This window comes from Drosophila suzukii, chromosome 3 (assembly GCF_043229965.1).
Source record: "Drosophila suzukii chromosome 3, CBGP_Dsuzu_IsoJpt1.0, whole genome shotgun sequence".
NCBI lineage: Eukaryota > Metazoa > Arthropoda > Insecta > Diptera > Drosophilidae > Drosophila > Drosophila suzukii.
In genome coordinates this window covers 68,865,091-68,881,908 of record NC_092082.1, presented here as the reverse complement: position 1 = coordinate 68,881,908, position 16,818 = coordinate 68,865,091, and the positions used below count along the sequence as shown (strand labels likewise).

At 43.3% G+C, this 16,818-nt stretch overlaps 3 protein-coding genes across 3 annotated transcripts; 1 reads left to right on the top strand and 2 right to left on the bottom strand.

Annotated features, from left to right (window-relative positions):
• Nucleotides 1–1,035: 1,035 nt before the first annotated feature.
• Nucleotides 1,036–3,482, bottom strand: Acsx4 (Acyl-CoA synthetase X4). Its single transcript, XM_017080220.4, has 4 exons — nucleotides 3,244–3,482; nucleotides 2,793–3,187; nucleotides 2,615–2,731; nucleotides 1,036–2,128 (listed from the first exon to the last, which is right to left on the bottom strand). The coding sequence occupies exons 1-4, from the start codon at nucleotides 3,382–3,384 to the stop codon at nucleotides 1,162–1,164; spliced, it is 1,620 nt and encodes a 539-aa protein (XP_016935709.3). The 5' UTR covers nucleotides 3,385–3,482; the 3' UTR covers nucleotides 1,036–1,161.
• Nucleotides 3,483–4,020: 538 nt separating this feature from the next.
• On the bottom strand, nucleotides 4,021–5,822 carry LOC108014176 (uncharacterized). Its single transcript, XM_017080210.4, has 3 exons — nucleotides 5,611–5,822; nucleotides 5,037–5,548; nucleotides 4,021–4,984 (listed from the first exon to the last, which is right to left on the bottom strand). Exons 1-3 carry the CDS (start codon nucleotides 5,752–5,754, stop codon nucleotides 4,027–4,029), a joined length of 1,614 nt encoding a protein of 537 aa, XP_016935699.3. The 5' UTR covers nucleotides 5,755–5,822; the 3' UTR covers nucleotides 4,021–4,026.
• Nucleotides 5,823–13,581: 7,759 nt separating this feature from the next.
• Nucleotides 13,582–15,430, top strand: LOC139353152 (luciferin 4-monooxygenase-like). The gene is made up of 3 exons (XM_070996553.1): nucleotides 13,582–13,799; nucleotides 13,858–14,369; nucleotides 14,433–15,430. Exons 1-3 carry the CDS (start codon nucleotides 13,656–13,658, stop codon nucleotides 15,388–15,390), a joined length of 1,614 nt encoding a protein of 537 aa, XP_070852654.1. The 5' UTR covers nucleotides 13,582–13,655; the 3' UTR covers nucleotides 15,391–15,430.
• Nucleotides 15,431–16,818: the final 1,388 nt, after the last annotated feature.

Below are 16,818 nucleotides of genomic sequence, written 5' to 3'. Positions count from 1 at the left end.
ATCCAGACGGAGGGGCATGTCACTCAGTTTGTACGGTTTGGGGGGGGCGGGTTCAAAAGTATCCAGTTGCAATGCTGACAAGATCACGTACAAAGTGCAACTTTGCTTGGCTGTCAATCAAATAGTGATGTTATTCCGTTCGCCCATCACCAAAGGGTTTATTCAACTGGAATGCGCACCATTAAGTACTTGATAAGTCTCTGCGAGGGCGGTTCGATATCTTCAGCTGTTTCGGCTGAAGTGATCTTCTAATCTGCCGTTGCGCAAACTGATGGCATTTGAAAGATATGTAATGCACTAAGGTGTTTAATCCTTTAACTTTAAGATTCTTAAAGTATAATGACATTTAGTGGAGCAGATCCCTATGGTGAAAGAGGTGTTAAAGCTCTTAAGATCGTTTGGCTTAGCTTTACGTTTGTTTTGTGAAGTATCAGATATGTATATAATGGTACCTATATATTTAAAGCATTGTATTCCAATAGGTACTTTAAAATATACTTTATTATTCAATGTAGTGAAGAAGATATTAAAATTCTTAATTTCCTGTTTTTTGGCTAGGTGTAAGATTCTTTTTGCAATATCAGAAACATTATAATGGTATATTTTCATAGCATAATATTTCTAAACTTCTTAAGGTCGTAATCGATCGGATAAATTCGAAACGATACCATTTTCCTTATCAGGTTCCTGAATTCTCGACCTTTAAATAAGTTTAATCTTGACGTTGATTAAGGCTTATAAGCAAATGATGGTCTTAAGTAATCTGTTTCACGCAAGAAGCTTGTCTTTAAAAATGTAACACCTACTTTTGTATAATGCCGTATTTTTATCCGATATTTTCCCAGGAATGCTGACCTTTACCTGGCCATTACCTTGAACGACATTCCACCGCACCACCTCCCCCTCGAATGTTGATCAATGGGAGCCAGTACGCAAGTATCGCACCTGGAACACAATCACCAATCACCGGGAGATAAGCCGACGATATCGAACAATGGCCCAACACGAGTGTGTCGACCATCGAAGTACACACAATTTTGTCTACTTATGTTTGGGTTTGTGTTTTATTTTTTCGGCAGTACTTGAACGCTAACTGGTTGAGTCACCCGTTGGTAATAACTAATTGTCTTTAAGCCTAACAGAATTATGTCTATTGGATGATTAGTGTCCGTTGCCATAGTCGGCCCATTTTTTGCCTAGTGCCTGATCGCGTGCCTGCTGTCGTAGGACTTTTCCACCTCCGGTTTTTGGCAATTCGGGTAGGAAGAAGACGCCGCAGTGGAGCTGCTTGTGCTTGACCACCAATCGCTTGGCCACGTACTCCACAATGTCCATTTCGGTGAGTCGGCTTCCGGGGACCTTCACGACTGCCGCCGCCGCAGGATCACCATCCACCTCATTCCAAAGTCCAAAGACGCAGGCCTCAATCACATCGGGTAGCTCGGCGATGACCTGCTCCAGTTCTTGGGGACAATACTGGGCGCCATGGAAGCGCAGGAGATCTCCCTTTCGCTCCACGATGTGTAGGTAGTTCTCGTCATCGAAGTAGCCCATATCGCCGGTGTGGAACCAGCCCTGGTAGTCCTGCATGCGCTTCGATTCGTTGGGGTTGGCATAGTAGCCGTTCCAGACCTTCCCATTGTGCACCAGGATTTCGCCAGTCTCGCCATGTCCAAGACTCCGACCAGCATCGTCCAGGATCTTCACCCGCACACCCGGCACTATCCTGCCCACCGATGAGGGCTTCGACACTCCCATATTGGCCGCCACTCCTCCGCACTCGGTTAAGGCATATCCGTAGGATATTTGCCCGGTGATCAGGAAGTCCTGCAGCTTCAGCAGATTGGCCACGTAGCAGGAGCCACCTCCCACGCTCACGAACCGGATGCTGGCCAGTCGCTGCTTACTGAGTGTGGGGGTCTTGAGGAGCGAGGCCACCTGCTGCGGCACCACTGTCAACAGGGTCACCTTGTATTTCTCCACCAGTTGCAGCATATACTCCGGTGTATAAGCCCTATCCGTGATTATCCGCGTGGATCCGTGGCAGCAGCTGAAGAGCATGTTGAACATCCCCGAAGACCAGTCGATGGTGCTGAAGGAGAGCAGCACATCTTGGCCAGTAACAAAGCTGAAAGGGAGTGAATTTTATAAATTGTGTACAAAATATTATGGAGCAAAGTTCGACTTTGCTTAGAAGGGTTTAGTTCTGCACTTCTGTGCTTTTAAATATATATGTATTACAGCAACATTAAAAACAGATACATGATTTTGTTATAATTATACCGTGTATAGAAAAGAAATAATAACAAACTTATGTCTTTAATGCAATCTAAATGAACCCTTTTGACTTTGCTTAGAAAGTTTTAGTTGCTAATGTTGCGTATATATTACTTTTCTTAGAAGGGTTCAAATTATTTTAATAATATTTTTGAAAGCCTTTTTACTGGATTTTCGAAAGCTAAGAAAGATAAGATATAGTAAAGATATTATTTTATATTAATATAAATCAACCCTTTTGACATGAGTTTTATATGTTTTCTTGTAAGTGAACTGTGCAAACCCCTAAGTTAAGAAACCCCATTAATTATGCCATATAATATTGACTAGTTCTTACCCAAAATCAAAGAGGCAAGCTGAGTTGCTAATGCAAACGGCCTTAGGAAGACCCGTGGTTCCCGAAGTGCAGAGAATGGCCACTGTATGATCGCCGCCCAGGAGAAGAGTTTCGGGTCTGTGGAGAACAATAGCGTGAGTCTTAAGATATTTATCTAGTCCATCCAATGAATGCCTACACATAGTACAGCTCTGCTTTGGTGGGTTCCAACAGATCCTCAACCCGCGGCATGCCCAGTCGATGGTCCTTCAGTGTGTAGACATGGCTCTTGAGTATCCTGGCTATGATGCTCAGTCGCTGGTAGACATAACCATCGCAGAAGATGATCCTCGGCCGGGTGATAGAGAACAGATGCTTCATGGTGTCCTCGTCGTGCCAGGGACTAACTGCGTGAAATGGCGATCCATTCAGCAGACATCCCAGCACCACTGGCATGAGGTAAGTGGTATTGGTTCCAGCGATGCCAACCACATCGTCCTGTTTCAGTCCCAGAGCCTTCAACTGCTGGGCAATGCGGATGGCAAAGGTTATGGCCTCGCCATTGGTCAGAGCTGTGCCCTCGGTATCTGAAATCTAAAAGGGAATAATAGTTATATGGATTTGTAAGGGATATTATGGCATTTACCCACCTGGCATATGCTGGACGGATGGTTCCGCATAAAGGCGAAAAGAATTTTACCAATCGAACAGTCCACATCGAAGAAGTTCGCCGGCCTTGGTCCACTCCAAATTTTGGTGTATTTATCGAATTGCGTGCTCGAGCGTTCCATTGTGGCGACTGATAAGACTAGCCGGGTCTCAACAAACGGTTTTCTGTCCGGTCGTGAATACTGTCTTCCAGTGACGGTTCTTCAGCAACTGGCAAAAGGCCGTAATGTTCCGGCCATTTGCAGTCCAGGTTGAATCTTATCGCTTCCAATCGGTTTACTACGTCACCGTTTTGAGGGCGAAGCTCGAAAAGCTTACTGATAAGCGCTTCCAGTCAGATAAGCCAAACCCGAAGAGGTTTGAGATAATTTCCCTGATAGTTCGCGCTACTTTGAGTTAGCTATGAAATGATAAACGAGATAGACCTTGACTGGGCGAATGCCCCTTTCGTGACCTATATATCTTTTATCTTCCTCTTTGTTGGATGCCTCGAACAATAGAAACGGGATTTACAAATGGATAAAAAGCTTAGACTGAATGAATTTAATTTAATTAAAGTAGTACTATTGTATTTCAAACTAAGAGATTATTTTCATTTTCTCAATTCTCTGAAAATGGTTTGTTTAGCTTAAATTGAATGTTATAAACTAAAAGTTCTAATCTAGGTACTTTAAGGACATTTTATTGGCTCCTTTATCGATATTTAGTTTTGTGATAATTCTTTGATACAAAAAATATAGTACTTGTTTTTTTAAATGTTTCGTTTAGTTTAAATTCCTGGCCTCCAAGAAGAACGCCTTGGTTGCCATGCGGTTGGTTTTGCCATTGGGACTGCGCACCAGATCCTCCACGATGATGGCTCCTCCGTTCAACTGCTTGTACTTGGCTTCGATATGAGTTGCCACGTAATCCACAACGTCCTGGGCCGTAAGGGAGCTACCTTGTTTTTTAACCACCGCGGCGGTAGCCTCGTCCCCGTTGATCTGATTCCACACCCCGAATACACAGACCTCTGCCACGTCTGGCATCTCCGATATAACACTCTCGATATCATTGGGATAGTACATGATGTTCTGGTACTTGAGCATATCCTTTTTGCGCTCCACAATGAATATGAACCCATCATCATCGACGAATCCAAGGTCCCCGCTGTGGAACCACATTTGGGGGTCGCGCATCTTGTGTGTTTCCTCCGGATTGCCGTAATACCCGGCCCAGTATTGATCATTGCAGAGGCACAGCTCTCCCACCTCATCGGGCCCAAGGGACTCTCCCTGTTCGCAGATTACCTTCAGCTTCATTCCCGTCACCAAACGACCCACCGAGTTGGGCTTCTCGTCGAAGTGAAAGTTCATGGAGGCCATGCTGCCCAGCTCTGTGAACCCGTAGGCAAAGTGCAGGCAGTCCTCGCTAAGGCGACCGCGGATGAGATGCTGGGTCTCCACCGAAGCTCGAGAACCTCCGAAGAGGTAGTATCGCAAACTGGACAAGTCGGAAGTTCCGAAAGCTGGTGAGTTGGCCATCATGGCCATCTGAGCAGGCACCTGGAGTACCCACGTGATCTGGTGCTCCTCCACGAGTCGCATGAAGAAAGCTGGATCGAAGATGTTATCCGCTATGATACGTTTGGTGCTGAAGACACCGGATGTGACGGTGGTCAGAAGACCGGTAATCCAGTCGAGCGTACTGTGGGTGTACTGAACGTCGTTGGTGGTCAAAAAGCTATAAGAAGTATGATTACTTAAGGATCTCTGTGTTCATAGACTTTTCTTACTGGTTGCAATTTAGGATCTGTCGACTATTTGTTATGGTCACAGCCTTTGGAATTCCCGTTGTGCCGGAGGAGCAGAGAATTGCTAGGGTCTGATCGTTGCCCTGTTCCAGTCGAGCTGGCCGAAAGTTTTCCTCAATGGGAGTGGCCAGAATTTCATCGATACGGATGGAATCCAAAGGATGATTACGCATAGTGATGATCTTCACATTTAGTTGAGCTGTGGCAGCTCGAACCTTCTCGTACTCATCTCCATCGCAGAAAATAAGTCGTGGCTTGGTGATCTTGAATAGCTTTTCGATGGTACTCTGTTCGTATGATATGTTGAGCGAATGGAAGGCGATGCCATTAAAGAAGCAGGCGTAGGCAACAGCGGACATATGGGTGGTATTTCTGGCTATAATGCCCACCACATCTGATTGGAGAAGTCCCTCTGATCGCATAAAGCTGGCCACGTGCATTGAGTTGGCATGGAGCTCCGCCCTGGTCAGTATCGTATTCTCCGTAGCCGAGATCTGAAAGGTTAGTTTGGATTATCACTTAGAATTTGCACCAGTGAACCCGTACATTCACTTACCTGAGCTATGAGCTGCGGATGCCTCCGCATCTCTTCAAAGATTATTTCCCCGATGGACAGATGTGGGTCAAAGTAGTATTCCAATTTGCCACCGCTCCAGACTTTGAGATCAGCATCGTAGAAATTGGCTGGTCTATACGGCATTCTGGGAACTTCCAACCCGCTGCTATTAGGTATAAATTCTCGACTGAATGCGAAATGCAACGGAAGCTCGCCTTTTATAGAGCCGAGCGATCTATTTGCAAACTATTTTAGATAACTTTCGGGGCGTTTGCACTGATTAGACAGACACGCGATTGCAGCTGCACTTGTGATCAAAGTAGTCGAGCCAGTGGGGCAATCTCCATAACAAAACACTTGGCTTCGTCCCAGTAATTGGCGGTAGAGCCACAAGATTTGAGGCTGCGTTTTTTGCAATGACTCGTCAAATTCTCGATTAAGAATGATGTGTATATACTGCATCGCATGTGCATAGTAAATATTGCAAGTATTGGCATATCGATTAGAAAATTGGTTTGAATACTATATGATAGGGTTTCCAGAATCATTGTTTGAATTTTATAGATAACAGCTTCCACTTCAAATACTAAAAAAAGGTTCGCAACAATCTGGACTGCACCGTGGAGATGCTTGTACTGTACGGATTTTGCGTACAAACTGCTCGACGTGCTTGAGATCCAGGTTGCTACCGGATCGCAGGACCACGGTACAGGTAGTGGTCCTCCTCGAAGTAACCAACGGTGGCCTGGGGATTACCCACATATCCGTTCCACAGTTGCCCATGGTGGAAGAGGACCTCACCCAATCCTTTGGGGCCCTGCAACTGGCCCGAAGAGTCAACAATTTTCACCCGAATATTCGCCATTAGTCGACCCACTGAAGTGGGCTTAGATTGGGTGTCGTACTTGTAGGAAATCGACCTTGGGACAATCACTAAATGCTATAAGACTCAGAATTTAAATTTATTTATTTAACGACTCAGCGTTGCAACAAGCAAATTAAAAGATTCCGTGATGTCAGTTGGAGCTACCAGATCGGCAGAAATATAACTCATTTCCATGGAAGAGCACATGGCGCCTTGCTTCAAAACTATTGCATTTTTTTCTGTAAGTGACAGGACAGAGAATGTCGAGATGGAAAAACAGGTGAATTCTGCATAATTAAAAATACAAAAGTATGGAGCGATAGATACATAAAGCGGATATACTTGGCGAACGAATCCTTGAATTGTACATTGTATTGTATTTATAAGTATTACAATTATATGAACGCCGTACTAGCCCAGAGTACCACTGAAATCCCCATAAATAAATTATGTAAGCAATAACATTTTTTTTGTTACTTGCTTTGGTGAAATTTAGCGAGGAAACGCAAGTTGCACTAGATATGTAATTCTCTAGAAGAGTGTTAGATAAAAAACAGATCGGAACCAAGATTGCTGGCGCAGAATGAACAACGATGATAAGACAGAAGGCTAAGCAGATATGTAATGAAATCTTCTCATGGACTTAACTGATAACCATCCGGCAAAGAAGTTACCTGTTAAACAACGTGTCCCGTGACATTTTCTATAGAGGTGATACTTGAATGCAAATATTGTAAAACAAATAGGCTAAAGTTTATAATTTCGCGAAGAAGAATTAATGTACATTACTTCATTTAAAGAAAGTAAATGGATAAAAAAAACCCAGACAACATTGTATGATAAAAAAAGAGATTTCACGACCGTAAATTTAATAAACCCCTGAACAGATCTCACGATATTGTGATCAAATTTTATTGATAATATCCAAGGGAAGGGCGTTATCTCTCATTACATCTTCAGATTGATCTCCTGTTATATGGTGTCATGCTAATACTTACTTAGGTTACGATCTATTTATTTATTTTATTTTATTTTAACAAAATAAAGCTAGTATATAATACTAAAATTAATATTTACAAAGAAAGAAGGGGCGCTGGAAGCTAAAGTCCTTCGGCCCGGCTGTTTAAGCTAAATTACGATATCTAAATACGGAGATGAACTGTAGTAATGTATTCTTTCAATTTTTTAATGTTTGGTATGGGGGGGATGTGAGAAGGGAGGATGGAAGGGTGACGGATCCAAAAATGGAAAATCGTGTAAGATTTAAAGCCTGGCAGGTATCGAGAAGATGTTCGATTGAAGAGATAATGCCTCCGCAGAAGCGGCAAGGCGGGGGAGCCAATCCTTGAAGAAGATTTCGTGGGTTTCCTGTGTGTGTCCGATGCGAAGTCGGGTGTAAATTCTGCGGTCATGTTTGTTGAGCTAGGTAGGAAAAGTTGTTTTTTCGCGGGCTGGGTTTAGTGTGTTGTATCTATGGGTGATACTTTCCCAGTCAGATTTTAGCTTTTCTTTGTTAGTGGATATAATAAGTCTGAAGATGTCTTTGGCACTGGTAGGTGTAAATAAAAGGGTTGGTGCGGTGCTCATAAATCGGGCAGCTGCGTCAGCTTGCTCGTTTCCAAGAATTCCCTGATGGCTGGGGACCCAAATTATGGTTATTTTCGGTGCCTTAAAGCAAATAATTTTCCTTATCTGGCATATTGTGGGATCTGATTGTCCGGGGTTTTCCAGAGCAGAGATGGTGGATAGGCTGTCGGTGCAAAATGCGAATTTCCCTTTATTTTTGTTGGCATATTTGCAGGCCTGTAGGACTGCAAAAGCTTCTATGGTAAATATGGAGTTAAAGTTTGGAAGGGTTCCTGCCGCGATGATGTCATTGTCCTCGTTGACGACTGCGAATGTAGACGATGAATCCGTTTTGGAACCATCCGTATATAGCCAGTTCCTTGCCCCTAGTTGACTTCTTAGAAGACCAAATTGTGCTTGGAAAACTCTGCTGGGTGTGTCACTTTTGGCGAAGAAGTGAAGATCCTTTTTTATGTAGTGCGATGTACTTTTCCAGGGTGGGATGGAACTAACTATAATTCTCGGCTTAGGAGCTGCAAGGCCTATCTGGGCAGCTTGCTTGGCGCATCTGTGAAGGGTTGAGGGAACCCTGGGCGTGCGTGTTTTTCTGAAGCAGGCTTTGAAATCCTTGACCAGCGAGTGATTTGGGCTTGTGAATAATTTCGGTATTAAATTCATGGTGACTTCGTTTAGTCTTTCCATTATGGTTGGTAACCCTGCTTCGGCCAGAATGCATCGTATTGGCGATGTTGGGAATGCGTTTATTGATCTGCGAACTGAGGTATTGTAAGGTGATTGCAGTTTCCTTAGGTGGGTTGCTGCACACCAACCGTAGATTGGGAGTCCATATTCGATTTTGGAGAGGATAAGGGCACGGGTTATATTGGTTAGGATGTTGGGATGGATGTGTGAAAACTTAGAACTTAAGAATTTTATAATGTTGGCACGGACTTCAAGTTGTTTTCTTAAAGTAATACAGTGTTCCTTAAAACTAAACCTAGAATCAAATATAATGCCAAGTATTTTTAAATTTGTAACTGTTTGGATGGTTTTATTTCTAAACTCCAAAGTTGGGAAGCAACAGTGGACTTTGCGACAAATGTGAAGTGTGTGGCATTTTTCTATGGAAAGAGAAGCGCCTGAGGATATTCCCCAAGATTCTAAGTCCTGGAGAATTTTTAAAAACGTATTTTTTACAGTCCTGAGGTTCTTTTCTTTTGTGAGAATTATTATGTCATCTGCATATAAGGAAAGGTTTATTTTCTTGTACCTAGCTAAACGAAGATTTACGTGGTCAAACGCTATGATGAACAGGACTACCGACAGGGGGGAGCCTTGTGGGATTCCGTTAAGCAAGTTGGCCGAAGTTGAAGTCTTGTCGTTGACTCTGACTTTAAAGGTCCTATTCGTCATAAAAGCTTTAACCAGGTTGTAAAGCTTTGGACCAATGCCCCAAAGCTGGAGTCGGGAGAGAACTGCATGTGGCCCCACGCGATCGAAGGCCTTTTCGAAATCCGTCGCCAGGATGGAAACGTGATTCCTGGTCGAAATGGCATTCGACACGAAGTGTTGGATCTTCAGAAGTGCGTCCATAGTGCTGTGGTTCCCTTTAAATGCAACTTGGTTGCCGTTGATCAGATTGTGGCGGTTGATGAACCACATAAGTCGGAGTGCAATCATTTTCTCAATTATTTTGCTAAGACAGGGTATTAGAGATATTGGGCGATAGCCATTAATTTCTGAGGAGTTGGTTTTGGGTTTAGGGATGGGAATGGTAATAGAAGATCGCCAGGTGTGGGGGTAATTGCCGGTGGATAGCATGGAGTTGTAAATGTCAAGAAGTCTCTGCTTAAGACATGGAGGTATCTGTTTTAGGATGGTATAGGATATTTTATCTGCGCCAGGGCATTTGCCTTTGGCGGTTTGAAGAGCTGCCTCGATTTCGTGCAGTCTAAATGGAGTGTCCAAACTCCGAGCTGTTGGGGATATTGTGGTAGGATTGTATGATGAGGATAGGTAGGATTCTTTAAGACCTATGTAAGTGTTGCTGAAGTTTTCATCAGCTCCGTATTTGGCCCAGATTTCCTTGAATTGTTCTGATATGCTACTGGAGTCTGTTATGAGTGCGTTTGCTGTTTTGGTGCATTTTATTGGGATCTTCGGAGAGCCTGCCAGACGATTAATGTCGGACCATATCTTTTTGGTGGTCGAAAGGGGGGAAATACGTGAGGTAAAATTTTCAAGGGATTTCCGTTTTTCAGAGAGGACAGTTTTCTTAAAAATGGCATTGGCTCTTTTATAATTGATAAGGTTTATGGATGACATCTGAGATTTAAATGTGTGGAACAGTTCTTGCTTTGTTTCCCTGAGCTGTTGAAGTTGCGGGCTCCACCATGGGATTTTTGATTTATGTGGTATTCGTTTTGTTTGGGGGATGGAGGAGTTAGCGGACGTTCTGATGTATTTTGTAAGTAGAGCAACCTGATGATTTAAGCACCCGGGTACCCACTTGGATTCAAGTTCGATGCAGATTTGGCCGAATTTATTTCAGTCAGCGAGATCAGTTTTATATTTTGGAATTGGTAGGGTTTTGTCTGGGGAGAATGGGAATTCTAAGGAAACGAAAATGGGGAAATGATCGCTTCCATGCAATTGATCACATATAGACCAACTGCTACGGTGGGCTATTCTGGGTGAAATTAGGGAAACATCAATGTGTGTTATGGTGTTGCGGGTGGAGAGATGGGTTCCAGACCCGTCGTTTAGGACAATCAAGTCAAACGATGAAATGACTCGCTCAACTTTTTTACCGCGGGAATTGGGATAAGGCGAACCCCACATAGGGCTCCAAGAATTAAAGTCTCCGACTAACAATATAGGTCCAGGAAGTTGATTTAGAGCGTGAGAAAGATCCGTACTTGAAAAGCCTTGACATGGTGGGATGTACATGTTTATTATAAAAATGGGGTGAGTAAGCTCGACTTTAATTGCAGTGCAGAGCAGGTGGGAGCTTATGGACTTTTGGGAGTGAGGAATTTGCTGTTTTATAAGTATGGCCACGCCCTGTTTAGCAGAGGTATAATGGGGAAAGTTCCAAAAATACCCCACATAACCCGGCGGGCACCTAAAGTTATTAAAGTTATGAGGTAAGTGTGTCTCCTGAAGGCATAAAATGTCAGGAGAGCGTTCGGTTATAAGTAATTTTAATTCGTGATAGTTATTAAAGATTCCTTTTATGTTCCACTGTAAAATGTTGATAACCATTCTAAAGTATCTTAAAGGGAATTAAGGGGAGCTGACGCAGAGTCAGCTACATCCATAGCTGTATCTGAATCAGATGAGTTAGAATTAGATTTCATTTCGCTTAAGAGTTTATCAGCTTCAGATCTAAGAGAGCGACTGTTTTTTAAGCGGTCTTGGAAGTCGGGATAGTTTAAAGAGAGGGGGGAAAGCTCTGAGCGTACACTGTGTACACTTGAGGAGGGAGAGAAAGAGTTTGGTGAGTGATTTAGGTGTTCGAAGTCTTCGATCGTTTTCGTATTGACAGTGCATGTCGTGGGGCTTGTTTGCAGCTTTTGTTTGGATGATGTTTGACTTGGAGAGCGAATCTCAAAGCGTGTAATGGAATTGCTTGAGGAGGGAGTAATTGAGAGAGGTTGGGGTTGAGAGTCTGCTTTGGCAGGCTCTTTGGAGTGTTCGTCGATGTTTTCGTTTATAGTGTTTTCTTTTTGAGTATTACTGATTGTGTTAGGTAAAGAGTTTGAGTTGGACACAGCTTGTGCATAGTTGGGTGATGGATGTGTTGTTGTTGTAGATTGTTGTTTGAGAATCAGTCTAGCTTCTCTTATACTGCACTTGCGTGTAGTTTTGATTTTTATAAGTTCTTTTTGTTGTTGGTATCTTGGGCATGAGGGGGACGAGGAAGCATGTTCGCTAGAGCAATTAGCGCACTGGGTACGTGTGCAGGGTTTGGGGGTGTGAGGGGGGAAGTTACATATTTCGCACGTGGGCGTGTTTTTGCAGAATTTGGCTGTATGACCTATAATTTGGCAAGATTTACACCTCATAGGGTTGGGAATGTATTCCCTTACCTTGATAGTGTGCCAGGAGACGTCTAGTTTGCTAGGCAAGTTGTACAGGTCGAATGTTACGAGTATAACACCCGAAGGTTTTAGTTTGCCATCTACTTTCCTAGAGAATTTGAATACGGAGTGTACATTTTGGTCGGCCAGTTCTTTCACGATCTCGTCATCGGGGACATTTACGAGGAAGGGGGCATATATGGTACCCTTGACAAAGTTAAGGGACTCATGGAGTTTGCATTCAATTTCGCATATACCAGCAAGATTTTTTGATTTTAAGAATTTTTCTGCCACATTTTTGGTTTTCACCAGCATTAGGAGGTTGCCATCGCGAAGGGTGGAGATGGATACTATTTCTTTGCTTATAATATTCAACGCGCGGTAAACAGCGAAGCAGGAGTATTCTGAAATTTTCTTCTTGGGATCTTTGGAAGATATAATGATGAATTTGGGGTTTTCTTTTGTTTTTTCGGGAAGTTCGGGGAACTCTTCTTGAAGTTTAACAAAAGGTCTTTTCTTTTTATACCCGTTACTCGTAGAGTAAAAGGGTATACTAGATTCGTCGGAAAGTATGTAACAGGCAGAAGGAAGCGTTTCCGACCCCACAAAGTATATATATTCTTGATCAGGATCACTAGCCGAGTCGATCTAGCCATGTCCGTCTGTCCGTCTGTCCGTCTGTCTGTCCGTCCGGATGAACGCTGAGATCTCGGAAACTATGGGAGCTAGGCTATTGAGATTTGGCGTGCAGATTCCTGAGCTTTTTACGCAGCGCAAGTTTGTTTCGGCACAGTGCCACGCCCACTCTAACGCCCACAAACCGCCCAAAACTGTGGCTCCTACAGTTTTGATGCTAGAATAAAAATTTTAACTGAAATGTATTGTTCTCATCAGTACCTATCGATTGACCCAAAAAAAAGTTTGCCACGCCCACTTTAACGCCCACAAACCGCGAAAACTTGTGACGCCCACAATTTTCATGCTAGATAAAAAATTTTAACTGAAATGTATTGGTCTCGTCGATACCTATCGATTGATCCAAAAAAAAATTTTCCACGCCCACTCTAACGCCCATAACGCTTAAATCTGTATACCGCCGGAAGGTGGCGCATTTTAATCTCGCTTTGCTGCTTGCATATCTCCATATAGCTGAGTAACGGGTATCTGATAGTCGAGGTACTCGACTATAGCGTTCTTCCTTGTTTTTTTTTGGGGCTGTCGCTAAGCATAGCAAAGCGATTGTCCCCGAATTTGGGAGGCCCTGAGGCCATGACACAATAACTTTAACTTTAGATTTGTGATCGAAGGCACTTGCACGTGAAAGAATAAATGACCGTTTATAAACGAAGAACGGTGTGGATCAATCCACGAAAAGAAGAAAGATAAGACACGAGATTAGGCACTGACGTCTGCGCTCGAAGAGAGTTAGTCGGTGACTGGTTACGATCTATAAAAGAGAGGCTGTAGTCGAAAATCGCACGCAGTTGATAAATGACTTTACCAGCAAAACAAACTAAATATTTTTTTAAAAAATGCCTTACACCCCGGCGAATTTCTATGACGGCGATCAAAAGATCTGGATTGGTGAGCCGGTTACAAAATATTTTGACCCGCACTTGTCCATTGGAGAGATTGTTTTCCAAGAGATGCGGCGGCATCCGCAGCTTGTGGCCCAGGTGGGTATATTTTTAAAGGTTATTTTCTGGATATCAAATTAAATTGGAGTTCTTCTAGATTTCAGCTACGGAGAAAACAGTGCTGACTAGAGAGGAACTCCTTGCCAACTCGATGCGAGTGGCCAGTTTTATGCGATCCGAGGGCCTTCTGCAATCTGATGTGGTGGGCATTATTGGTAGGAATACCACCCACATGCCCGCTGTTGCCTACGCCTGCTTCTTAAATGGAATCGCCTTCCACTCGCTAAACATCACCTACGATTGCGAGACAATCGAAAAAATCTACAACATTACAAAGCCGCGCATTATTTTCTGCGATGGTGATGAGTTCGAGAAGGTTCGAGCCGCCACCGCTCAACTGGAGGTAAAGATCGTCACCATGCGCAATCATCCTTCGGAATCCATAAGAATCGAAGAAGTTCTGGCCACCCCCATTGAGGAAAACTTCCGACCAGCTGAGCTAGATAAGGGCATCGATCAGACCCTGGCCATTCTCTGCTCCTCGGGGACAACGGGAACTCCCAAGGCTGTAACCATCACCAATAGTCGGCATATCCTGGCAGCCAATTAGTAAGGTCTTATATAAAATCTCCATTGAACCATTCTAACTTTTAGATTACTCTGTACTCTTAGTCATCTAACCACCGCTGATATACAGTACTCCCATAACACCCTGGACTGGATCACAGGCCTGCTCACCACTATAACCTCTGGAGTGTTCAGCACTACGCGTATTATTGCCGATAATAACTTCGATGCCGCCTTCGCCATGCGAATCATCGAGGAGTACAAGGTTACGTGGATAGTACAGCCGCCCTCATGCATGGCTTTGATGATTAATAGTCCAGAGTTTGAGACTAGCGATTTGTCGAGCCTTCGGTGCTACATGTTCGGAGGATCTCGGGCTGCCATCGAGGTCCTGAAGAGCATTCGGAGTCGTTTGAGTCAAGATTGTCTGCAGTTTGCTTATGGTTTCACGGAGCTTGGCGCTATGGCCACCATCAACCGTCACTTTGACGAGAAACCCGGTTCGGTGGGCCGTTTGGTCAACGGTCTAAGGTTAAAGATAGTCAGTGAAGGGGGTGTATCGCTGGGACCCGACGAAGTTGGAGAGCTGTGCATCATGAATAATCAGCACTGGCCGGGATACTATGGAAACGAAGTCGAGACCCGCGCCATGCGCGACTCAAAGCAATGGTATCACTCTGGGGACCTGGGATACATGGATCGAGATGGCTTCTTGTACGTTGTGAACCGCAAGAAGGAGATGCTGAAGTACCAAAACATCATGTATTATCCCAACGATATTGAGTCTATCATCTCCGAAATGCCCGACGTGGTCGAGGTCTGTGTCTTCGGGGTGTGGAGCGATATCTTTGGAGACGAAGCTGCCGCCGCCGTGGTGAAGAAACTGGGCAGCGATCTCAAGGCCCAGGATGTTGTGGATTATGTGAGCTCCCAAACGGACTCCAAATACAAGCAACTTAACGGAGGAGCCATCATTGTGGAGGATCTAAAGCGAAGTGCCAATGGCAAAACCAATCGAATGGCCAACAAAGCTCACTTTCTGCAAGTGAAGGATAGAAGATAGTCTTGCGTTCCTATAGAGTACCATTAATAAATAATAGAAATTAAAGTCTCGGTTTTGTGTATTCTTTCATTTGTATTCTTTATTTCGTTTTTTCCTGTTTTCCGTTTTAGGATTTCTTTCCTTTCGGGTGACAACAATTATTTCAACTATTTTGTAAAATTATACTATAATATGTACGTTTAGAATTCAATTTAAAAACAAGGGAGAACGCTATAGTCGAGTACCTCGACTATCAGATACCCGTTACTCAGCTAAATGGAGATATGCAAGCAGCAAAGCGAGATTAAAATGCGCCACCTACCGGCGGTATACAGATTTAAGCGTTATGGGCGTTAGAGTGGGCGTGGCAAATTTTTTTGGATCAATCGATAGGTATTGACGAGACCAATACATTTCAGTGAAAATTTTTTATCTAGCATGAAAATTGTGGGCGTCACAGGTTTTTGCGGTTTGTGGGCGTTAAAGTGGGCGTGGCAAATTTTTGGATCAATCGATAGGTATTGACGAGACCAATACATTTCAGTGAAAATTTTCTATCTAGCATCAAAACTGTAGGAGCCACAGTTTTGGGCGGTTTGTGGGCGTTAGAGTGGGCGTGGCAGTCTACTGAAACAAACTTGCGCTGCGTAAGAAGCTCAGGAATCTGCACGCCAAATCTCAATAGCCTAGCTCTCATAGTTTCCGAGATCTCAGCGTTCATCCGGACAGACGGACAGACGGACAGACGGTCAGACGGACAGACGGACAGACGGACAGACGGACAGACGGACAGACGGACATGGCTAGATCGACTCGGCTAGTGATCCTGATCAAGAATATATATACTTTATGGGGTCGGAAACGCTTCCTTCTGCCTGTTACATACTTTCCGACGAATCTAGTATACCCTTTTACTCTACGAGTAACGGGTATAATAACCGAATATATCTTGATCTTATTTATGGCTTATAATACTGATTTCAATAAATTTATGTGTAGTATTCATTAAGTTTTTAAGGGTCTTTTACTACATGTTAAAATATTTTGTATTGTCTCTTAATTGGTTTATGGTTTTGCATGTTATATATTTTAAATTTGTAAGTCTAATTAAGCAAATTAACTAGTTAAGTGGTCTCTGCGACCCAGTACATAACTAGGTAATTGTAAATTTATTATAATAGTCTACGGAGTCAAATCAAACAGGAATCAGAATTTAAGGGCTATTATTCCCGTGAGTATAAGAACAATTTAACTACTATAAAAAGTCAACTCTTAAATCAAAAGTAAGCCATATACTCGTATAAACAATGGATAAAGCTTCTAATAAAGATTAGGGAAAAGTAACTTGCAGATACCCACCAGTTTCAGTTGAACTTATCATTAAAGAGTAGTTTGGGCAAATAATGCGAAAAGAAAATTATGTTTTTGTTTCTGTGTGCTTTGAAGGAT